A 24,802-nucleotide genomic window follows, 5' to 3' on the forward strand; every position below is an offset into this window, starting at 1 on the left:
CCACCACACCACCACTACCACCACCACCACCCTGGCCCAGGTAATTTAATTTACGTAGACCTGCACTTCATTGTCTTGCCTTCCCACTAGTTATGTGACTGAGTGACCATCTATGGACAGTACTAAACCTGCAGCAGGTTCTGAAAACTTGAGTGCATGGGAAACACTGCATGGCACCTGGCCCACAGGGAGGTAATGGTAGCTTACCCAGTAAAGGATCTAATTATAGCATGGGAAATAGGTGGCTTCAGACACGTCCCAACCAGGAAGGGCGGAACCCAGGGCTGCTTCCAGGACTGGACTAGGGCCATGCACAAGCTGGCTTGGGTGTCGTCCTGCTACAGGGAACTCATGTTCTATGCTCAACCGTCCTGTGGGGCTGCTGGGTTTCCAGATCTTGGCTTGTCAGTTCCCAGGATGGCCAATTCCATATCCTTTATCTCCTAGAGCAGCAGTTCTCAACCCGTGGATCTTGACTCCCTTGGGGGTTAAATGACCCTTTCACAGGGGTGACCTATCGGATATTTACATCACGATCCATAATGGTAGCAAAACTAGTTATAAAGTCGCAACAAAAATAATTTTATGGTTGGGGTCACCACAACATGAGGAACTGTAGTAAAGGGTCTCAGCATTAGGAAGGGTGAGAACCACTACTGTATAGCTGATTCTGGACAGAATAGCCAGCACTTGCTCGGGTGGACACCTGGGCCAAGGCCAGAGCCCACTCTCCCACTGGTGTGGGGGTGTGCGGCATGTTTTGGGGGGCACAGACAGGCTCTGTAGTAGCCTGCAGTGTAACTGAGATTTTCCTCAGGAAGATGATCTTTCTAGACCAGATCTTGCAACCCCTTCTCATTTTCACAAGGTCAACTCCTATGCAACAAAGGGGCAGGGTGCCAGGCCCATCCTAAGCCCTGAGGTCTAGGGACCTAGCCAAGGCCATTACCTCCATACAGTACTATGGTAACTCTTAAGGAGTTGCCTGGCGCACCAGGGCATAAAGGGCTCCTTCCCAAAGTCACACAAAACATGAGGCGACAAGGTAGAAGGTAGAGGTCAACAGAGAACACAACACACACTTTGGATTCATATCCTTTTTCCACACCAAGAGTAAGAGCTTTGTTTTATTTCAGTAATAATTAAGGGTGAACCTAAAGTGTCTGTCAAGAGAATACTGAATTTTTCAGACACCCTAATACAATGGTCACATGGTTAATAATGATGAGGTAGGAACTAGTGTGCTGGAGACACTTCTGGATTACAGATTACACATCAAAATCATGGGGAAATGTTTGCAACTTTGTTTTTGTTTTTTGAAGACAGGGTTTATTTGTGTAACCTTGGCTGTTCTGGAACGAGCTCTGTAGACCAGGCTGGCCTTGAACTCACAGAGATCCTCCTGCCTCTGCCTCCCTGGTGCTGGGAATAAAGTCGTGTGCTACCACTGCCCGGCTTGTTTCTGCAATTCTTTATTTTTATTTTATGTGCACTGGTGTTTTGCCATGGTGTTGGGTCTCCTGGAGCTGGAGTTACAGACAGTTGTGAGCTGCCATGTGGTGCTGGGAGTTGATCCAGTAGTTAACTACTGAGGCATCTCTCCAGTCCCCATTTCTGCAATTCTTTAGGGAAAATATCCAATCAGTTAAAAATGGCAAGGCCTTTATCAGCTCTGGTGGCATACACTGATAATCTTAGTCTTCTCAAGGCTGAGGCAGAAGGATTACAGCAAGTGTGAGCAGGCCAGGGCTACGTAGTGAAACTGCCTCAAAAACCAAAACAAAAACAACCTGCATGTATAGAATTAGCTGAGGTTCAAAAACAAAACAAAAAACAACAACAAAAAAACCACCACCCAGGGGACATTGCATTAAAGCCGAAAGAAGCCAAGTGTGACAGGGAACACCTGTGATCCCAGCACTTGGGTGTGGAGGCAGGAAGGTCAGGAGTTCAAAGCCAGCTACAAATTAGAAACAGGAAGAAAAAAAATTAAATGAGAAAAACTGGTGGAACTACAGCTAATCTCTAGGCATCTTTAGCAAAATAAAGCATTGAACTGGACTGAGTATACACATTTGTTCCATTTATTTTAACAGTGACTTTGTCACAAGACTTTCATCTAGGTGGACAGAGAATGAACTGAAGGCAAAGCTATCCAAATTTCAGGGAAGATGGTGAATGTTCCCAGCCACTTCCTTCTTTTCAGAAACAGGGCTGGCATGCTTTAATGCCGACCAAGGCCTGGCTTCTCCAGGAAACAGGTTTTCCCCGCAGCTGCTTCTTCACACATGCCCATGAAACTACTACAGTGGTGAGCCCAGGTCAAAAAGTCCAGGAAGCGGCCCACAGTGACACACACGGGTCCCAAGAGGGACAGGAAATCAGTCTCAACTTTGCTACTGTTCTTTATATGAGATAATTGGGTCCAAGGAACTGTAACAGGAGACAAAGCCTCTCCCAACAGCCACACAAAGTCATGTGACCACCTCCAGGACCCAAAGAATCCACGTGGAAATCCCACTGGCGGGTGGAGTGGGGGTGGGGTGTCTTAGCAAGTCACAGAAAACCACTTTAAAGAGAAAATCTGCTTCAACAGGACAATGGATACTCTGAGAGGAAAGGCAAACGTGTAACTTTAAGAAACAAAGTTAAAGAATTAAGTAACCCGGGGAAAGGCGTAACTGAATGACTTTCATGAACTCCCCAGAGAGTTCAATTTAAAAACCTGCAGTCTGACTTGAAGGGCGGTCTAAAGTCACGACACAGGACCAGTTATCACACGGCTCAGGCCGATGGAGGATTCCAGTGACTCTAGTGGGGAGGACTCATTGCCGGAAGCCCTGGGGACCTACTGTTCTGAGATGGTGCACTTAAGCTAACTCACTCATCGGTCATACTTTAGCTGTTTAAAGAGAATTTCCTTGCATAGCTTTCAAATTAATATTGTGTGTGTTGGGGGGGGGGCACAGAGAATGACAAAAAAAACAAAACAAAACAAATCAAACGAACAAACAAAGCCCAACACAACTCACCAGAGTTGAAAAGGTTGGCTCTCACAGGATCTTGTAATGAAACGAGGACATGGAATGAGGTCTATTAGTCACGATGCTGGGATACTGTCAAGACACTGCAGAATTTTGGGGAGTTCCTGTTTACATTAATAGACAACCGTAAAGTTGGCTACTTAGAAAATAGTCACAGAAACACACATGCCCTTTAACAGAAGGATAAAACAAATAATAAAACCCTTTATATACCGGACGGGCTATAATTAATTTTCAGGCAAAAGAAGGGTCCTCATGTCAATATCATTAGGTACCCCATAGCCTCACTCCAAGTAGGTACAAGCAATGTTTAGGATGCCAGCAGCAGTCACCTCTGACAGCTGCAGAGACCTGGTCCCCCTGGATGACCAACAGTCTCTGGCATCACTGTGTAAATGTCATGTTTAACAGCATGTCTGTTTCATAGCTGTGACTGTCAGAGGAATCCATCTCATTTCTGCTACAGGTAGATGTTCCTCGTCAGCTTTGGTGACCTGACACTGGACACGACAGGTTTCATCCTCCGGTTACAGCTCTCTAAAGGTCCACTGGCTTCATTCTTATTAACTAAGAAGGAGAATTTTAGTTGAGACCTCACAAGCAAAAATGACTTGAAGTTATCGAATAGCTGATTTTTTTCCCTTCCTCAAGCAGTCTCAAATTTTTGGTTGTTAGGTTTCATTAATTTTTTTTTTTTTTTTTTTGGTGCTGTACACAAGATTCCCCCCTCTAAAATGAAAAGCCTAGGAGAAGGTTTTTTTCAAGCAAAAATGTTTATGAAAAAAACAGACCATCTGAACAAAACCCCACCCATAAAATAAAGGACTACTCAGCCTTGTAACTTAGAAAGGCCCCGCTTTGTCTAGTGTACTAGTGTACTGTGTCTGCGCTTGGACTTTATCCCCGTTCAGCCCGAGTTCCCTCCTCCTCGTAGTTTAGCTGGAGTTAGACTCTCAAATTCTGCATTTAATGCTTGCACAACTCATTTAAACATTAGGAATGCTGCTCTTTTCATGTTCCCATTAAAAACACAAAATCAACACAAATCACACACTGTAGGATAATGAACCAGATGGAAAAGTTAATGTGCTATAATGATATTCGTTTTGCAACATCAAAAGCAGCAGAAATACTGAATATAATTTGATTAAATCATAAATACTGAGATTGGATATGCACATAGAAATTACATTCAGGCCCCACGAGCTGAGAGCTCTCTAGAAGCAGAGAAAGTGCGAACGAGATCGGCAGCGAGATCGGCCCCTGGTCGTCAGTACTCCCACTCGTCAGACTTCATGTCAAGGTAGCTGAGGATGTTCTGGGCCAGCTTCACAGCCTGCTTCCTGGCAGCCTTACACTTCTCTTCTCCCTGGGGGTCAACGGCGTCCAGGGCCAGCAACTGTTTGGTCAGTAGCTCCTCCAGACGGATGTAGTTCTTATCAGTTCGGTTTCCACCAAACGAGAGGACTTCGCCCTGGATCTCTGACAGGTTTCCAAGGACACCCCACACAGCCTTGTGTGGGGAGGTCTCCTCGCAAGGGAACAGCTTCCTCTTCTCGAGGGCTTCCTTCAGGTCCAGGTACGTGATCAGGGTCTGCACTTCAATCACGGCTCTTCTCCTGGCTTCCCGGATGCAGGGGTTTTTCTCAAGACTCACTTCATCTAGCTGTCCGATCAGGCCCTGAAGTTCTGTCTTGGAGCTCAGACACAATTCAGGAGGGCTCTGAGGCTGGAGAAGTTCGTTTTTTATTTCTCTCATCCTCTTGAGGACCTTTTCTATTTTTAGAATGGAGTGGTTCTGTCCCAGGTCAAATGCATGCGTATTGTCAGCTTCCTCTTCTAAATCCAGATATTTCAGTAATTTGTTGATATCTTCTACCACCTCCCTCCGATAATTCCTGATCTCTGTACGCCCACACACATCCAAAGCATCTAGATCAGCCATCAACCCTGACAGCACGCACGATAAGTGCCTGCAAGTCTCCGTGCTGTCCACGCCCATGAGAAGTGCGATCAGAGTGCCTCTGGCCTTGTTCACTTCACACATCACAGAATTGATCTTGGCAACCGAAGGATGCACGTCCTCAGAGAGGGGCAGGGAAGGCTGTTTCCTCATGCAGTCTTCAATGATCTCTTGCACTGCACAGATCTTGGTTAGTGTGTTGTACCTTGCTTTCCGCAAGGAGATCTTCCCTCCGGTTTTAACATGTGTGAGCCTCAGAATGATGTCCTGGATGCCTTCCTCAAACTCGTCAGTCACACAGTTGCCTCCACTGTAAAAGGGCACAATCTTCTCTTTCACAAGGGCCTGTGCTTCCTTAAAGATGTTCTGGATTTCAATGCGGTGTGGGTGGTTTGCATTCTGCTCTAGCTCTTTGAGAAGGCGTTCTATCTCCTGGGCTGCCCTCTTCCTAGCTTGCTGAATGTCTCCTTTTCCTTCTGTATCTACAGAATCTATTTCAAAAAGTTGTTTCGTCAGAATCCTCTCCAGTTTCTTGTAATTCTTGTCATCCGACAGGCCACTGAAGCCCACCACTTGAGGCTCTATACTCTTTACTTCCCTTTGGATCTCCTGAAGCCTACTAATGGAAGGGTGCTGGTTTCCCATATCCATACTTCTGTGTTCAGTTTCACAAGCACTGAAAGATGGCAAGAGTAACTTATTACAGTCTTTGCAGGATAATATGATCAACCCATTCTAAACTCGCTTTTAAAAGGCACACTTTTTTTTTTTGGTTTTTCAAGACAGGGTTTCTCTGTGTAGTTTTGGTGTCTATCCTATCCAGCTCTGTAGACCAGGCTGGCCTGGAACTCACAGAGATCCACCAGGCTCTGCCTCCCAAGTGCTGGGATTAAAGGTGTGCGCCACCACTGCCTGGCTAAAAGGCCCATTGTTAAAAGGACTGGTTGGGGCTATGGAGATGGCTGTCAGTCAAGTGCCCAGGCTGGAGCTCCAGAACACACCTAAAAAAGCCAGGGAAGGGGCTGGAGAAAGGGCTCAGTGGCTAAGAGCATTTGATGCTCTCCAGAGGACAAGGTTCAATTCCCAGCACCCACATGTCGGCTCTTGGCCACCTGTAACTCCAGTTCAGGGGATCTGATTCCCTTTTTTGGCCTTTACAGGCAACAGGCAGGCACACACACACACACACACACACACACACACACACACACACACACACACGCAGGTAAAACACCAATGCACATAAAATAAAATATAAAAGCCAGGCAAGATGGTGCTCACTTATACTGCCAGTGCCTGGAAGGCAGAGATAGAGGGATCTCTGGTTTACTGGCCAACTAGCCCAGCCTAATTGAGAAGCTTCAGGACAACGAGAAGTCCTGCCTCAAAAAACAAAGTGGAAGGACGCCACAGAAATGACGGGGGTGGGGATGAGCGGGCAGGCTGAACTCTGGCACCTGGGCACGCACCAAAACACACGGTTTTGTCATCTTATAGATTTAAAAGACATACTTGAGGAAAGAGAAGATGGGACATGTCAACTCCCTCTCCTGAAAACAGTTGAACAGGACCAAAACAATCCAAGCTGGGTGTACACTGTATGCCTACATACCCAGCCCGAGGGAGATAAGAGAATTATGAGTTCAAAGACCAGCCTGGGCTACTTGGTAAAACCATTAACCATTTAGCATTAAGCAAAAGCGAAACAAAAACGGGAACACGGCAGGGATTTTAAGAACAGACAGAAGTTACTCAAGGGTCCAGTCTGGGGTGGATGTCTGGGCCTGTGAATTCTATCTCCAACTATGAGAGTGAGCTGCATACACTTTCATACTAGCCAAACCGTCAGGTTAGCAGCGACACCATTTCCTTAGATCGCATCATCCTACACTAGTTTTGGACACCGGCAGGGTACCCTTCCAAACTCACAGGGGTACCATTCTGCCAGGGGGCCAACCTTTTACTTTTCAAAAAGGGGAACTAAGCAACACCCAAGTCCTCGCCCTTGACTCCAATCCCCCCCCGCCCCCGCCCCGCAAAAACGTCATAACTGCGATTAACTCGGTCACTCGCCTCCCCGTAAACGTGCTTAGAGACATTTCCCACGCTCTCGGGTTTCTGTCCAACAGCTCACTTCCGGCGGGCAGACCACAGAACTCAGCCCCCGGGCAGGGTCCAAGCCTGGCCCTCGTAGCGCTTGGCCCCGCTTGGCCCCGGGGAGGTCTAGGTGGCGGCGGTCTTGGCTGCCGCGGAGGGCGGCGAGGTGGGAGGTCGGCCCGTCACGGGGAGCGGCACCGGAGCGGGGCCCCCAGCGGCATCCCCCTCGCCCTTCCCGGTTAGGTCTGACCCGGGCAGCCGGTGAAGGGGCCGGCGGAGGCGGCGGCAGCTACTGGCCGCGGCGGCCGCTCCCGGGCGTCTCGGCCGGCCCCGACGCGCCGCCGCCTGACCTCACAATGGGCGCGGGCGGGCGCGGGGCTGCGCCGCGGGGGCGGCAAAGCGCCCGAGCCGGGGGAGAAGCGAAGCTCGCGCCCCCGCGCCGCACTCACCTGGGCCGCTCGCGCCATCGCGCCCTTTGCCCTCCGCTTCCGCAGCGTTGCCACCGCCCTCGCAGAGCCGGCCACGCAGCTCCGAGCCCGGGGAACACTTGGCCTCGCCTCGTCCGGTGCGAGAGCCGCCGCCGCCGCCGCCGCCGCGGCCTCTCCGGGAATGTGCACGGTCGGCCTCGCCGCGCGTCGCCGCAGCCTTTGCGACGCTGGCCGTAAAGCCGACCTTTCCCCTGCCGCGATTCTGCCGTGCGTCGCGACATCTAGGGCGCGCCGGCCATGGCGGCCTTGCGGCCCGGAAGCAAAGCGCTCCGCCCGCCTCTCTGCCGTTCCTTCTCCGGCGGCGTTGGTCGGCTGGCCCGTGAACGCGGTACAGAGCGCAGGGATGCTGCGTCCAGCCGGGTAAGCGGGACGCCCGGGGACGCTGGTCGGGAGGGAGGCCTCTGAGCATCCCTCACGACGCCTGCGTCAGCCCCGCGGGCTGATCATGGACCCGCTATGGAGAGTGCGAGCCTTGCTTATTCCCGAAGTTAATTACTATTTGTATTTAATCAACTCTTGAAGTGTGTATTTTCTCAGTGTTGCTTCCTTAAGATTAGTGTTCATCCTAAAGCGGTGGCTCCCGCTTTTGTAGACTTCACGTGGTTTGCAAATGTGCACGCAACGTCAAAGATCCAGTGTGTGTGTCTGCAACGAGAAAGAACGGCAGCAGTTTTGTTGTTGTTCTTTTGTTTTATTTTTAACCAGTTGCACTTCATGGGGAGTGGATGTTTTGTTTAACGGAGGCCTAGGTCTTGAGTCTATCAGTCAGATGAAAATGTTGACTACGGAAGGCTTCAGATAAAACATTAAACAGGGCACATGGCTGCTAACACTTCATTTGCCATCAGGCTAATGACAGAGAGCAATAATTAAGGGAGGATAGAAAAAAAAGGAGATAATTAAGAATTGCAAAATGTGGTTGCTGTGTGAATTTTCATTTCTGTTATGCTGTGTCTCTTAACACATACCTATTATAGCTATGCCTTTGAAGTTCTGTCAAGTCCACAGTTTAGATTTGTTACCTAGGCTTCCAACCTCTGGCTCAGTTCCCTGGCACAAGAAACAAACAAGCCTTCACTCTCTCTAGAAAATAGAACTATATAGTCCTTGGGCAGAAAAAACAAAATGGGTGTCTGAATATGCTTTGGGAGGGAAAAATGTAATTCGGCTAGGAATTTTCTCAGGGTGAGAGTTTACCCTAGCATTCATTCATTTACTTTAAAAAAAAAATTGTGTGTGATATGTATGCTGTGGAGTTGGGAGGACAACTTTCTGGAGAACTTTCACTCCTTCCATGGTAGGTTCTGGGAGTGGAACTTAGGCTTTCACATGAGATGCTTCTACCCTCTGAGCCATTTTGCCTGACCTTCCCCAGCCAATTTGGTGAACTAATGTTGGAAAAAAAGATCAACAAGGAGAAATCTTTGAAGAGTCTTGCACGCCTCTAACTCACAAGGCAGGCTGCTCTGTATAGCAACTTCAGGGGAGCCAGTGCTACAAAGCGAGACCCTGTCTCAAATAAAACAAAACAAAAAGTAAATCTAACCCAGGGTCTGAGTCCAGATGGCACACCTGTGATGTTCACCCGTTGGAAAGCAGCTGTGGGGATGACCGTGGCTGGGAACGCTCCAGAACCTGCCCAATTCTCCATCGACTACCTGTGCTGTATTTAGGCTCTAACTGTCCCATTATGATAAATACTAAGTGGCACAAAAGAAAGCAGTTTTGCCTAAGGGCAATTTATGTGTTAATACTTTCTTGTCTCTTGAGCTATTAAATGATTGTAAGATAGATTGTTGCCTTGCAAAGACACTTTGTAAAAAACAAGTCTAAAAAGTAACATTGCAGCTGGGCATGGCAGCTGCCTTTAATCCCAGCATTTGGGAGGCAGAAGCAGAAGGATCTCTGAGTTTGGGGTGAGCCTGGTCAACAGAGCAAGATCTACATAAAAAAAAAAACAAACAAAAAAAAAAAAAACAAAAAAAAAACCCTATCTTGAACAATCAAAAACAAACAAAGGTTTTCTTCCCCCCCCCCCCCCCCCCCCCCCGAGACAGGGTTTCTCTGTGTAGCTTTGTGCCTTTCCTGGAACTCACTTGGTAGCCCAGGCTGGCCTCGAACTCACAGAGATCCACCTGGCTCTGCCTCCCGAGTGCTGGGATTAAAGGCGTGCGCCACCACCGCCCGGCACAAAGGTTTTCAAAAAGGAACATTGCAAAGCTTTTCAATTAAATAAATGTTATACTAGCTTATTCTGCATGTCTTTCTTTAGCTGTCTTGCTTTAAGGAGACCCATATGTTGGTACCTACGTAACAGAACTTCATTTCTGGTTTCTTTGTATTCGTTGCTTTTGAGTTTTGTCTTTGACACAGTCTTGTGTATCCCAGGTTGACCTCAGACTTTCTGTGTAGCTGAGGATGACCTTGACCTCCTCATCTCTGTCTCTATCTTCCCAGTACCCTAAGGTGTCCACCAGGCAGGGTTATGCAGCTCTAGGGACTGAGCTATATCATTAAGGGGGGATTTTGTTGTTGTTTTGTTTTGAGTTTTTTCTTGTTGTTTTTTGACAGGAGTTTCTCTATGTAGCCCTGGCTGTCCTGGAACTCACTCTGTGGACGAGGCCAGCCTTAAACTCAGACAGAGATCCATCTGCCTCTGCCACTTGAGTGCTGGGATTAAAGGCTTACATCACCATACCCTGCCAGGGGGTGAATTTTTAATGTTTATTATTATTATTTATTTATTTTTAAAGATTTTTATTTTATGTGCATAGGTGTTTTACCTGTGTGTAAATGCAGAGACTAGAATAGTGTGTTGGCTCCTCTTGAACTGGAGTTATAGATGGTAGTCAGCCCCTGTCTTACAGTCTCTATTGCTATGAGACACCATGATCACAGCAACTCTTATAAAGGAAAACATTTAATAGGGTAGCTTATAGTTCAGAGATTCAGTCCATTATCATCATGGTGGGACATGGCGGCAAGCAGGCAGACGTGGTGCTGGAGAGGTAGTTGAAAGTTCTATATCTTGCTCAGGTGACAGGAATTGGACTCAGATACTGGGAGCGTGCACTCGTGCGGGGGTGTGTGTGTTTGTGTGTGTGTGTGTGTGTGTGTGTGTGTGTGTGTGTGTGTTACCTCAAAGCCCTCCTCTACAGTGACACTTCCTCCATCAAAGCCATATCTACTCTTAACAAAGCCACACCTCCCAATAGTGCCATTCCCTGTGAGCTTATGGGGGCCTGTTACATTCATACTACTGCAGCCCCCTTTTGGGTGCTAGGAATTGAACTTGGGTCTTCTGGAAGAGCAGCTAAGTATTCTTTTTTTTTTTTGGCTTTTCGAGACAGGGGTTCTCTGTGTAGCTTTGTGCCTTTCCTGGAACTCGCTTTGGAGACCGGGCTGGCCTCGAAATCACAGAGATCCGCCTGCCTCTGCCTCCCTAGTGCTGGGATTAAAGGCGTGCGCCACCATCACCCGGCACAGCTAAGTATTCTTAATCACCAAGCCATCTCTCCAGCCCAAGGGGTAAAAGTTTGATAAGATATAGGACTTCCACACCATTTACATCATTTACAAAAGAAAAAACTGAATAATTATACACTCAGCAGGTCTGTTGACATGATGTGTATTTACTGCTGTGGCATTCCTCAAAAATGGTAGTCTGCCAGGTATAGTGGTTCATGCAGATAATCCTATCACTCAGGAATCTAAAGGGGGAGAAACAGTTCAAAGCTAGCCTCAGCTACATACAACCTGAGGCTATATGAAACTCTTTCTCAAGACAAAAAAGTCACTTTTAACTTCATAAAATGTTGCTGATCAGTGGTGGTGCATGCCTTTATTCCTAGCATTTGGGAGGCAGAGATTGTGTGGATCTCTGAGTTCAAGGTCAGCCTGGTCTACAGAGTGAGCTCCAGGACAGCCAGAGCTACACAGAGAAACCCTAACAACAACAACAACAGAAAGCCTTCCTTTTTCTATTCTGAGGATTGTTTATTGTGGTTTAAATTTTTCTGCAACTAGGAGAACATTCCGGACCTTTATTTTTTTATTTTTGTTTTTTTGTTTTTTTGAGACAGGGTTTCTCTGTGCCTGTCCTGGATCTTGCTCTGTAGACCAGGCTGGCCTTGAACTCACAGAGATCTGACTGCCTCTGCCTCCTAAGAGCTGGGATTAAAGGTGTGTTCTACTGCCACCCACCATTCTAGACCTTTGGGCCTGAGTTTTCAAAGAACAGGCCATTTTGATAACTTTTTTTTTTTTTTTTTTTAGTTTTTATTTTATTTTACAATACCATTCAGTTCTACATATCAGCCACGGGTTCCCCTATTCTCCCCCCTCCCACCACCTCCCCTTACCCCCAGCCCACCCCCCATTCCCACCTCCTCCAGGGCAAAGCCTCCCCCGAGGACTGTGATCAACCTGGTAGACTCAGTCCAGGCAGGTCCAGTCTCTTCCTCCCAGATTGAGCCAAGTGTCCCTGCCTGCATAAACTCCAGGTTTCAAACAGCCAACTCATGCAATGAGCACAGGACTCGGTCCCACTGCCTAGTTGCCTCCCAAACTGACATTTTGATAACTTTTAGAGGTAGCAAAGGACAACTTGAAATACTGCACACAGACACAGATGGGGCGCTTGATGAAGCCACCTCTGCATTTTTGAAAACCATACCCTGCGATATGTTGTTGCTGAAGTATCAATGGAGTCTTGTGTCTAGTAATGACTGGCATTTCCTGTGTGGGTCCCTGTGGTGCCAGGGGTACGGACTACTTAGCACACACAGGTGACTGTGGAGGCAGGGCTTCATATGGTCATTTGTGTTTCTTAGTGTCTGAAGGTAGCAGTGCAGGAAAAACAGGCTGCCCCACCCCCACACCAAATGTGGATTCCTGCAAAACCTTACTATATTACTGTAGCCACCACTTCCTCCACCTCTAGAGAACGCAGAAGGAGTTTACACAGCCTGTACCTGGAGACTGGGCCCCTTGAAGACAGTACCTCTAGGGTGCCTAGTTCTTAGGAGGCATGGGAGTTGGAAAAAGCCACCAATAAGATCTTTAGACAGTGTGCTGGATAGTTTTATGTCACCTTGATACAAGCTAAAGTCAAATGAGAGGAGGGAACTGCAATTAAGAAAACACCCCCATAAGATCAGGCTGTAGGCAAGCTTGTAGGACATTTTCTTAATTAGTGATTGATGGGGGAGGGCCCAGCCCATTGTAGGTGGGGCCATCCCTGGGCTGGTGGTCTTGGGTTCTATAAGAAAGCAGGTTGAGCAAGCCAGTAAACAGCATCCCTCTGTGGCATCTGCATCAGCTCCTGCCTCCATGTTTCTGCCCTCACTGCTTTTGATAATGAACTGTCACATGGAACTGTGAGTGAAATAAACCCTTTCCTTTCCAAGTTGATTTTGGTCATGGCGTTTTGTCACAGCAGTAGTGACCCTAGCTAAGACAGATTGCAGTGCACTGCCCACCTGCAGAGTAGAGCTGGACCTGGACAACTAAGACAGACTGCAGTGCACTGCCCACCTGCAGAGTAGACCTGGACCTGGAAAGACAAAGATAATAAAGCAGTAGACATGGAGGACTCCAGGGAGGAGAGACCTACTGTGGTCCTAATGTGCGCTTTCCTTTGCAGATGGCATTCAAGATAGCAGGAGGTTCTGTGACAGTTGATTTTCTAGTGTTAAAGCTTTGCGTGCCTGATGGGGTAGTCTTTGTGTCGGCTGAATTTGGTTTGCTGGTTTATATAGCACCTTTCTTCATGCAGTAGGGGCTGGGGTCCTCACTCCAGTGCAGGCTTTGAGCTCTCGTCTCAGAGGAGCCTTGTAAATGGAGAAGCCTCTGGCAGGTGTGCCCAGGCCCTGTTGTCCGTCTCCCACTGTGGCTTTAGGCTGTACGGCACTGCCTGGGAGGAGGGAGCTGGGAAACAGGGCAAGACTGCCAGGCTGGCTGCCTCTCGCACATGTTGGATTCTTGTCTGACTCCCTGCAGGGTGCATGGCCTCCCTTCCCACGCACAGCCCTCCTGTCCACGTTTCAGGAAGCCAGGCATTATGTTCTCACACTATAAGAACTTCAATTACAGTAATTATTCACTCTACAAAGGGTGGCTTCTTTTACAAAAGAGGTTTTTCTCTCCCCCAAGCCTCTTGCTTTCTTTCCTAATAGCACCTGCTTGGTGAACAGAGACACAAGTATTTTCATGTAGCAAAAGCAGAGGAATTAACCCATCATAGTCAAAGATAAATATCTCTAAAGTTATTATGCAAAACAGGACGACTGGAACTTTTCTTACACAGGTCCATCTGTGGAAGCAGGTGATCTGTCACCACTAGATCTGTCTGAAGAAACCACTGCTCTGCTGGCCACTCCTTAGGCTCACTGTGCTGTGCGGCCGTTAGGAAGAACAGTGCTTGCTGGGGCAGCCCTTTGTTTTTGATACAGTGTCTCCTTGTATATCCCTAGCTACTCTGCAACTAGCTATGTGGACTGGGCTGGCCTGAATTCTTGCCTCTACCTCCTGAGTACTGGGATTAAAGGTGCACATGGAGTGGCTCTTTGAACATTTTCTGAGGCGGATAGAGTCTCTAAGAAAAGGGCATGTTTCTACACAGTGAAAATGCTCCTTGTAGCCAGGCGGTGGTGGCGCACGCCTTTAAAGTGCTGGTGGCCACCCAGCACTTGGGTGGCAGAAGCAGGCGGATCTCTGTGAGTTCCAGGCGGATCCTCTGTGAGGCCAGCCTGGTCTACAAAGTGAGATCCAGGAAAGGCACAAAGCTACACAGAGAAACCCTGTCTACAAAAACAAAAACAAACAAAAAAAAAAAAAGAAAAGAAAAGAAAAGAAAATGCTCCTTGTAAGGGTTTGAAGCTATGAGCAGGAAGTGCAAAATGAAGCCACCGTGCCAAGGGGTTGAAGGGCAGCCTGGGCTGCAGGGCGTGGACTGTGCCGGGCTCCTGAAGTGTCCAGCGGTCTTCAGCAGCAGTGGCTGTGTCAGCACTAACCACTCCCTGTGCTCCGTCTCCCCTGGCCAGGCTTACCTTCCCGCTGCTCCCACTAGCCCTGACCTGCCTGCCTCTGCATCTGCGGGCAGCAGGAACATATCATAAGAACTCAGCTGGTTATGGCAAAGTCACTACCTGGAGGGATCAGGGAATTCCTCCAGAGGAAGCCAAATCCCAAGGAGTTTTTGGTGTTACTTGGCTTGTTATATATCATCTGTTCTGTTCTGAAAATCATGTGTGCCTTCATAGTTTTCCCAATTGATTTTTCCCTAAGAAGAGCTAACAGTGTGGACTGACCACTCTCTGGACACACACATTCCAGGTATTTGGAGAACAGCCTCAGGAAAGGCTTTCTCTAGAATCGGATATCTCCCTTAGCCACTTTCAAGGACTAACAGTAATAACAGTCCACATGCAAGTCTCCTGATTTAAGGTAAATTCCACAAGGAGACACCACCTAGGTCAGGTGGACATGAAGTAATAGTTTTACACAATTCAGCTCAGACCCTCCTTTCTTACAGCCTTACTAACTTTATAGACCTTTAACTACTTACCTAACCACTTCTAGGAATATTTAGATAACTTTCTGTGCTGACAGCTATGCTTAACCAGAACCCCAGTTCAAGCCTCCTTGTAATTATCATTGGCAGCATCTGGCCAGGTCCATCCCCAGATGGAGGAAAGTACCTTATCAGAGATACCTTTGTACTCTCTAAGAACAGACTTAAGCATCCAGACTACCTGTTTGAGAAGGCCTGGCAGATGTGCCAATTAAGCTTTACTTCCTCCTTTCCCAAACCTTACCTCTAGTTCCAGATCTCCCTTTAACTATCACCAGAGGCATCTAGCTGTATAGGTTGTCTAGCGACTGAGCACACTTTCCCCGACCCTGCAGAAAAATGGCAGATAGCTTGGACAGATAGGAGCCACAGGAAAAAAGAAGACAGTTTTATTTTCTCCCATTGACCTAGCAACTTATAGATTTTTAACATTTTCTACCAATCACGTTTAAGATTATAGTTGAGCACATAAGAGCCCTCTTCTTAGATATTACCTGAATTTAGCCTTTGGTTAATTCATTTCCCCATTGGTCACTCCCTTTGGGGTTGCAAATGATAATTAACAGTTATTGCCTCCCTATGTGATTCTTATCACCCCTCCATTTGACCCTGGAAGCCTGGTTTTGCACTGCTAAGGGAATACTGCTTGTAAGTGTATATATACCGGGACTCCCAGGGCAAGGGAGGATGGAGAGGAGAAAAGAGAATGGAAGAACTAGACGGGTAAGAACTTGAGAGGAACAAACTGAGATGGGGAAGAACTAGACTGAAGGGCTAGAAGAGAGGACTAGAGGAACGAGATGGAAGATGAGGAAGAGCCAGATGGGGAAGAACAAGATGAGGAAGAGCCAGGTGAGAGAGAAGGAGACGGGAGAGGAGCTGATAGGGGAAAGAACTAGATAGATGAGAACCCAGAAGGGACAGAACTAGATGAAGGAATTTAAATAGAGCCTAGAGGGGACAACAGATAAATGTATAGAAAAATTGGACAAGAAAGGAGCTTAAAATGAGAGCAAAGTACTTCCGGGCGGTGGTAGCGCACAGCTTTAATCCCAGCACTTGGGAGGCAGAGGCAGGTGGATCTTTGTGAGTTCGAGGCCAGCCTGGTCTACAGAGAGAGATCCAGGAAAGGCACAAAGCTACACAGAGAAACCCTGACTCAAAACCAAAAGAAAAAATGAGAGCAGAGTATAAGCTTGTAGAGAGAAAACTGACAGAATAATAAAGTGTATGGACTAAGGAATTTCGTGTACATAGATCCATTTCTTTTCTTCAAAGATTAATTATCAGCTGGTTGTAGATTCTTCCTGGACGCTGGGAGGGGACTGTCGAGGGGCTGGACCCCATAGTCACCAATATTCTGCCTCATCCAAAATTGCCCTGTGTGGTGGAGTGGTCTATATGAGCCAGCCTGGCCTGGGGAGGCGGCTCAGTGGTGAGGGGCTTGCTGCAGAAGCCTGGGGTCCGAGTTCTGATCCCCAGAGTCCATGTGAAATTTGAGTGAGTGTGACGGCTTTCTGTGATCCCAGCTCGTGGGAAGCAGAGATGATCCCTGCAGTAAGCTGGCTCCCCAGAATAGCTGAAACTGAGCTTCAGTCCAGTGAGAGACCCCGCGTTAGTGTGCAAGGTGGAGAGCAATAAGAGAAGACACCCAGTGCCAACCTTGGGCCTCTGCATGACAGTGCACAAATGTGCACCCCTCCTCCCCCCCCCCAACACACACGAAGAAAGGGGAAAGTAAGCCTTTGGAATGCTAGAGAGATGGCTTAATTGGCCAAGTGTGTGCCACACAAGCAGGAAGTCTTAGGTTTACACCCATGTGAAAACCCAGTATGCCTGTAATCCTGGTGGTGGGTGGGGACATGGAGACAGGCAGATCCATGAAGCTTGTTGGCTGGCCAGCCAACTTATCCATTTGATGAGTTTCAGGTTCAGTGAGAGGCCCCATTTCAATAATAAAGGAGATGAAAATGATCAAGGAGGCCGCCTGACGCAGACTTCTGACTACTAGGGTTGATAGAATCTCATCCAAAATGGCACATGTGGTGGAGTGGTCTATGGGAGTTAAGCCTGGGCTGGGGAGATCGCTCAGTGGCTTAGGCATGGGTGCTCACACCTCCAACTGTCCATAGCCACACAAACAAGTACACAATATGTGCACAAAGGTAAGCCACTGGGGGCTAGGACTGAGGCTCAATGAAAGAGTGTTTGCCTTGAATGGGTAGGGTCCAGAGTTTGATACCAGCACCATTAAAACAAATAATAAAGAAAACTATTATGGTTAGCCAGGTGGCTCGGTGGTTAAGAGTACTGGCTGCTCTTACAGAGGACCCAGGTTCAATTCTCAGCACCTTTATAGCTGCTCACAACCACCTGTAACTCCATTTCCAAAGGATCTGACCTGTCTTCTGGCCTCTACAGGTACTAGGCATGCATGCTGGTAAAATACCTTACACATAAAAATAAACTTAAAAAATTAAAATGTGCCGGGCGTTGGTGGCGCACGCCTTTAATCCCAGCACTCGGGAGGCAAAGCCAGGCGGATCTCTGTGAGTTCGAGGCCAGCCTGGTCTCCAAAGCGAGTTCCAGGAAAGGCGCAAAGCTACACAGAGAAACCCTGTCTCGAAAAACCAAAAAAAAAAAAATTAAAATGTTTTTATTTTGGATTAGGTGTTGTGTGTGTGCGCAAGTATGGGCATTTGTACAAACAGTGCAGGTACCTACAGAGGCCAGAGGAATCAGATCCACCTGGAGCTGGAGTACTAGGAACAGGATGTGGGTTCTGTGGAAGAACACCAAGTGCTGTTAACCACTGGACCATCTCTAGCCTCACTGCAGGGTTTTCAAAGAAAGCATTTAGGGGAGATTGCTTTGGCTGTGGGCTGGAGTAGTATGGGCGGAGGTGCAGAATGTCAAAGGTGAGGGCAGTGTGGAAAACTGGTCCCCATGGTAATGGTATTTACTTAGAGGGATAAGTAGGCGTCTGCCTCAGCCTCCCAAGTGCTGGAGTCACAGACATGCACTATGCCCAGTGCCCAGATCATTCTTGTTTTGTTTTGTTTCTATTAAAAATATGGCCGGGCGGTTGTGCGCACGCCTTTAATCCCAGCACTCGGGAGGCAGAGCCAGGCGGATCTCTGTGAGTTTGAGACCAGCCTGGGCTACTAAGTGAGTCCCAGGAAAGGCGCAAAGCTATACAGAGAAACCCTGTCTCGAAAAACAAAACAAAAACAAAAATGTAGCGCCAGGCGGTGGTGGCGTATGCCTTTAATCCCAGCACTCGGGAGGCAGAGCCAGGATCCCTGTGAGTTCAAGGCCAGCCTGGTCTACAGAGTGAAATCCAGGACAGGCACCAATACTACACAGAGAAACCCTGCGTCGAAAACAATAACAACAACAAATATGTAGCAAAACACTTGCATGAGTCTGGTTTCAATCTTTACGACTACAACAATTAATAAATAAATAGGAAAAGCTTCAGAGGGCTGGGCATGTGTTTGCCCAACATGTGTGTAGCACTGCTGAGCTCTATCCCCATCTTTCCTGACTTGATTTTGAACTTGCAGGAAGAGCCTTTGTTTTAAGATGGTTGATATTGGGTTCAATTCCCAGGACCCACATGGTAGCTGTCAACTCTCTGTAACTCCAGTTCCAGGGAATCCAACACCATCACACAAGTATATATATACAGGAAAAACGATATCCATAAAATAAAAATAAATAAAAGATGATTGATATTATAATAAACATATAAATTAGACCTAACAAGCACATAATTGCTGTATTTTAAAAAAGATTTTGAAGGATTTATTTTTATTTGTTTATGTGTATATGAATGTTTGGTTGGAGCCTCCAGCTCCCCCCTGCACAGTTCAGAAAGTCCCATTTCTCTGTCTGTCTGTCTGTCTGTCTGTCTGTCTGTCTCTCTTCCCCCTCTCCAAACCCCGTCCACACAGCGAATCTCTGAACAAAGGAAAGGCACCAAAAAGCCCAGTTCTGCATTCTTGGCAGCTGCTACTGCTTCCTCCCCTGGAGTTGCCAGCAGCTCAAATCTGTCTAAATGCTCAGTTTTTGACTCTGCTTGGGGACAAACCCAGCTTATGGTGGACACATCATCACCCCTCACCTACAGCTTATAAAATCTCCCTGCTATAGTTTGGGGGCAAAAATCTCTGGCCTCTGGAGAACCCACCTGGAAGTTGCTTTGCTCAATGCACCTGTTATACTTTTCATTTCAGCTTGATCCGGCTTCCTGCACTGGGGCCGGGGGAGCAGCAGAAACCCTGTTAGTGAATAAATATATGTGACGTGTGCATGTCTGCTGAGTCCTGAAGAGGGTGTCTGGCTCCCTTGGAGCTGGAGTTACAGATGATTGTGAACCACAGAATGAGGTTGCCGGGTCACCTGAAAGAGCAGCACATACTTTTAGTCACTGAGCCATCTCTCCAGCTGCCATTTAACTCTTGACAGGGTCTTACTGTGTAGCCCTGAGTAATCTGAGACTCACTGTGTAGATCAGACTTGCATATCTGTCTGCCTCTGCCTCCTCAGTGCTTAAGAGATTTTTTTTCATTAGGTATTTTTTTTTTCCTCTTTTCTCAAGACAGGCTTTCTCTTGTAGTTTTTGGAGCCTGTCCTAGATCTCGCTCTGTAGACCAGGCTGGCCTCGAACTCACAGAGATCCACCTGGCTCTGCCTCCCGAGTGCTGGGATTAAAAGTGTGCGCCACCACCGCCTGGCCATTTTATGTTTGTTTTTTGTTTTTTGAGACTGCGTTTGTCTGTGTAACCCTGGCTATCCTAGAACTCACTCTTAGACCAGGCTGGCCTAGAACTCTGAGATCATTGTGCCTCTGCCTCCTGAGTGTTGGGATTAAAGGCGTGGGCCACTACCACTTGACCTTAGTAGTTATCTTCAGAAGACCAAAGTATACATACATGCACACACATACACGCCTATACACGTAAGTTTTTCTTTTGTTTTGTTTTTTTAGATGTACTGGGGGTAGAACCAAGAGCCTTGGAAGTGCTAGGCAAACCCTCTTACCACTGAGCTACATACTTGGTCCTTTTATTCTTTTATTACACTTATAATTTTGAAACAGTGCTTACTGAATTGTCCAGGCTAGCTTCAAACTCTGATCCTGCTTCAGCTTCCTAGCTGGAGTTACAGGCCAGCCTCCTAGGCCTGGGCTCCTTCTCTGTCAGGATGTAGAACTGTTTTAGCATCGTTTGGTGAACAGTATAATGATGTTAATATTTATTAAGCCAGGTGTGGTAGTGTCTACCTCTAATACCAGCACTTGGGAGGCTAGCTGAGGGAAAATGACTGTGAGTCTAGCCTGGACCACATAGTTAGATGCTGTCTGAAGAAACAAAAAGGAAAACAAAACAATTAGTACTATAGCACTTTGTTTGCAAAGTGATTGGATACTTTGTAGTATAAATCCACAGAACAAGCTAACTGGGGTCTTGAATAAATGCAGGCTGCTAATTTTATAACACCAGGTTCGGCTTCAGTTGCATGTTAATCCCATGTGTTTCATTGAAGGTCTCAAGATTCTGCCCTCCAAGACAGTCTTGCCATGATTGGATAGGACCCCCAGATAAATATTCAAACCTTCGTCCAGTTCATTTTCATATTCCTGAAAACGAGTCCCCCTTGGAACAAAGGCTTAGAGAATTGAGACAAGAAACACAAGAATGGAATCAGCAGTTCTGGGCGAACCAGAATTTGAGTTTTAATAAGGTAAGTGTGGGATTCAGGTCCATGAAGAATACCTTCACCACTTGGGGGTGCTAAATCCCCAGCGTTTATGTTGCTCCTGTTCTGTTTGTGTTGATGCATTCCTTTAATCCCAGCACCTGGGAGTCAAAGCCAAGAGGATCTCTAGTTTAAGGCCAGCCTGGTCTTCATAGTGAGCTCCAGACTAGCCTGAGATACATAGTGAGACCCTGTCTCAAAATAAATAAAAAAAATTTTGTTTTAAGCCATTGTGTAACTGTATGGAAGACACCTTGCCGAGTCATAAGTCACAGAGTTTGAGGCTTTCTGGGAAGAGAAGTAGCAAAGGGCCAGGACTGATTCCTGTCCTGAATGGTGTTCCTGTTCATGAGAAGTCACTGTCACAGGTTGTCACTTCTGAGAGCTCATGATTTTATTTATTTTTATTTTTTAGACAGGGTTTCTCTGTGCAGCCCTGGCTGTCCTGGAACTCTCTGTAGACCAAGCTGTCCTCGAACTCAGAGATTTGCCTGCCTCTGCCTCCTGAGGGCTGGGATTAAAGGCACGCACCATCATTGCCTGGTGAGAGTTCAAGATTTTTAGTGACTTACTCATAAGCTGCCTGAGAAGCAAGTGTAAATATCCTAATGGAGAAGGAAATATAAATGGATTCTTTGTTGTATTCTGTAGCTACAACTTCCCAAATGCATTGAACATCTTGTTTTCAAGTCCTCTTTCAAGCTGGGTGTGGTAGCGGCACACACCTGCTATCCCAGCACTCTGGATCGGGAATTCAAGGCTGGTCTCTACTACACATCAAGTTTGAATCCATCCTGGGTTATGTGAAAGTTTCCAATACCAGCAAGAAACCTTAACCAGGTTGAGTGGCTTAAAACAAGCTCTGACGGCAGCTGGAGAGATGGTTCAGCAGTTAGAGCACTGGCTGATCATCTAGAGGACCATTTTCAGTTCCCAGCACCCACAGGGCAGCTCACACCTGTAACTCTTGTTCCAGGGGTCCAGTGCCCTCTTTTGGCCTCCTCAGGCACTGTGCGTGCATACAGACACACACATACATAAAATAAATCTTTAAAAAGTAGGCTTTGAGGTGTGATGTTCCTCAGGAAATCTACCACAAAGTTCTCAGTATTGTGCTCTAGCTGAGAGAAGCAGGAAGCTAGGAAAGACATGCTGTCTTTCTCCTTTTGTTTTTGGTATGGAATTAAACCTAGGGCTTTGCACTGGGCAGGTGCTCTACTAGTGAGCTACAATTCCAGCCCGCTTTAATTTTTGCCTTTGGGATGGAGTCATGTTAAGTTGCCCATGGTGCCTCATACTTTCATACTCCTGCCTCAGCCTCCTGAGTAGCTGGGTTACAGGCATGCACCACCGTTCTTGCTAAGAAGAGAGTTGTTCGCTCAGTTTTAATTTTTGTTTGTTTGTTTCTTTTTTTTTTTTCCCCGAGACAGGGTTTCTCTGTGTTGTTTTGGTGCCTGTCTTGGATCTTGCTCTGTAGACCAGGCTGGCCTGGAACTCACAGATATCCACCTGCCTCTGCCTCACAAGTGCTGGGATTAAAGGCCTGTGCCATTGCCGCCCGGCTAATTTTTTTCCTTATTTTGATGTTTTGAGACAGGGTCTCATGTAGGCATGGTGGGCTCAGTCGTGTAGCTGAGGACGACCTTGACCTGACCCCCTTGTCTCCAGTCCTCAAGTTCAGGGAGTTCAGGCATGTACTAAACGCCCGGCTAAGAGAGTTCTGATGGTCATCTTTCAGGAAAAAGAAGAATTCATTTGCTCAAGACTGCAAGCTAAAGGCTCAGTCCTGCGAACCGAGTCAGGTTAGTACGTTTGTGCTGTGTTACTGTTGGAAGAAAGGTTGTTGAATGAAGGGGCAAAACAGGTTTCTCTGCCTGTGCAGTAGGCCAGATCAAGTCAAATTGAAAGAGTATGACAACAGGTTTATTTGAGCAAAGCAACTCCTGGGTGAGTTTTCCAATCCCAGAGATTGAGGCCAGAGAAGCCACGCGCCCGAACTAAAGCAGGGAGATTATATAGGTTGTAGACAAGGGGTGATGACATGTCTGCTACAAGCTGGGTTTGTGCCCAAGTACCGACAAAAGCTGAATGCTTTAGGTGGGGATTTGAGTGCCTGGCAACTTCAAGTAGCCCCCAAGAATGCAGAACTGGGCTTTTTGGTGCCTTCCCTTTGTTCAGAGATTCTCTGTGTGGGTGGCGTTTGGAGAGAGACAGGAGTAGGGCTTTCTGGATCAAGCAGAGGTGAGCTAGAAGTTCCACCTAACGGGGAAGCAGGGGGCAGACAGCCTCTGTGACCTTTACTTGCTGTCTCACTGGCCTTCGGGAACTTCCTTTCCCGTGTGTGTGTGTGTGTGTGTGTGTGTGTGTGTGTGTGTGTGTGTGTGTGTACACCTATGTGTACCATCAGGGTTCCCACCAGCTCCCGGCTCCCTCTTCTCTCTTCTTCCTTCAGGTGATGTCACAGCCTGTCAGAGTTTAGGTCTTCCTTTCTCATTTGATTTTCTTTCTTTATGGTGCTGGAATGGAAGCCTGGGCCTTGAGCATTGTAGGTGAGCACTCAGCCATTGGACTGCACAGTCCTTTGTCCTTCTGATGAGTGACTTCAGACTAAGGTCATGAGGCCTCTGTAATCTCCCAACCCTCCCATCTTCCCAGCTCTTCCTGGATTCCTGAGTCTGTTCTCAAGCCAGAAAGCAGAGAGCTGTCTCATAGCCTTCCTCTGAATCAGGCCAGAGGAACTGTGTTTCCCAGCATTTTGCTTCCCTGTTTTGTAACAATTGTTGAAGTTCAGGCCCCTGTTAATTCTCTGTCCACTGCAGCTTCTCAGTTTTCCCCAGCTTCTGATCTTTTTTATTTGTTTGCTTTGTTTTTTGAGGTAGGGTCCCACTTTATAGCTCCTCTGACTGTCCTGGAACTCATTCTGTAGACCAGGCTGGCCTTGTGTGGGAGTCCAGCTCTTACCTTTTGAAGGTTCTTAGGTGGAGGAGAGAGGAATTAAGAAAATACCAGTACGAGTGACCTAGACGACAAGAAGAAAAACACAGGATAGCTTCGGGAGGGCCTGGGTCAATATCCAACTGCCACTTCGTTTATGCAGAAGGTCTTTTTATAACAATGCCAAGGGGTGGGGCAAAAGACCTCCCCCTTGCAAAATCAAAGCACAGCATACAGCCAAGTATAGACCCTTCCCAACACCTGGTAACGACTCCTGTGACCAAGTCGTCTTCTTATGCAGCCCTGCTGAGTAAAGCAAGCCCAAATTCTCTGACCCTGAGTTAAGTTCTCACTAGATATCCCCTGTGGGCTCCCACAGCCTTGAACTCACAGAGATCTGCCTGCGTCTGCCTCCGGAGCTCTGGGATTAAAGGTGTGAGCCACCACACCTAGCCCCAGCCAGCTTCTAGTCTTTAAAACAGAAGCCAGCATACTTTTCTCTGTAAAGGGCCTTTGTGGTACCTGGGTATCTGTCGGCACTGTTCAGCCTGCTGTAAAGAATACACACAGAGGGCTGGAGAGATGGCTCACTGGTTAAGGGCACTGACTGCTTTTCCAAAGGTCCTGAGTTCAATTCCCAGCAACCACATGGTGGCTCACAGCCATCTGTAATGAGATCTGGCACCCTCTTCTGACCAGCAGGCATACATGTAGACAGAACACTGTATACATAATAAATAAATAAATTTTTAAAAAAAAGAATACACACAGAGAACTTGGGTTAATTTACAAAAAGTAGATTTGACCTCTAAATGTCCTTTGTCAACCCCTGCTTTAAACCTGTCCTTTGCACTGTAGCTAGACTATTCTACCCAAAATGCATACCCGACACTCCCTTTGTGGGCTGCTGCTGTTGTCGAGACAGTGTCTCACTATGTAG

General features: G+C 47.3%; 2 protein-coding genes across 3 annotated transcripts in view; one reads left to right on the forward strand and one right to left on the reverse strand.

The window, feature by feature from the left end:
- Positions 1-2,062: 2,062 nt before the first annotated feature.
- Positions 2,063-7,771, reverse strand: Bag5 (BAG cochaperone 5). 2 transcript variants are annotated; one of them, XM_028883744.2, is made up of 2 exons: positions 7,554-7,771; positions 2,063-5,683 (listed from the first exon to the last, which is right to left on the reverse strand). In XM_028883744.2, exon 2 carries the CDS (start codon positions 5,656-5,658, stop codon positions 4,315-4,317), a length of 1,344 nt encoding a protein of 447 aa, XP_028739577.2. In that variant the 5' UTR covers positions 5,659-5,683; positions 7,554-7,771; the 3' UTR covers positions 2,063-4,314. The 2 variants fall into 2 exon arrangements, with proteins under 2 accessions (XP_028739577.2, XP_028739578.1); XM_028883745.2 differs by lacking the exon at positions 7,554-7,771 and adding an exon at positions 7,081-7,457.
- Positions 7,772-7,785: 14 nt separating this feature from the next.
- Positions 7,786-24,802, forward strand: part of LOC114703065 (cytochrome c oxidase assembly factor 8) — a 29,648-nt gene continuing 12,631 nt past the window's right edge. The window contains exons 1-3 of the mRNA XM_028883746.2: positions 7,786-7,952; positions 20,716-20,913; positions 22,667-22,730. Of these exons, the coding sequence (XP_028739579.1) occupies positions 7,830-7,952; positions 20,716-20,913; positions 22,667-22,730 (385 nt within the window). The 5' untranslated portion in view covers positions 7,786-7,829. The remainder of the gene's footprint in view (positions 7,953-20,715; positions 20,914-22,666; positions 22,731-24,802) is intronic.

Source organism: Peromyscus leucopus, chromosome 14 (assembly GCF_004664715.2).
Source record: "Peromyscus leucopus breed LL Stock chromosome 14, UCI_PerLeu_2.1, whole genome shotgun sequence".
Taxonomy (NCBI): domain Eukaryota; kingdom Metazoa; phylum Chordata; class Mammalia; order Rodentia; family Cricetidae; genus Peromyscus; species Peromyscus leucopus.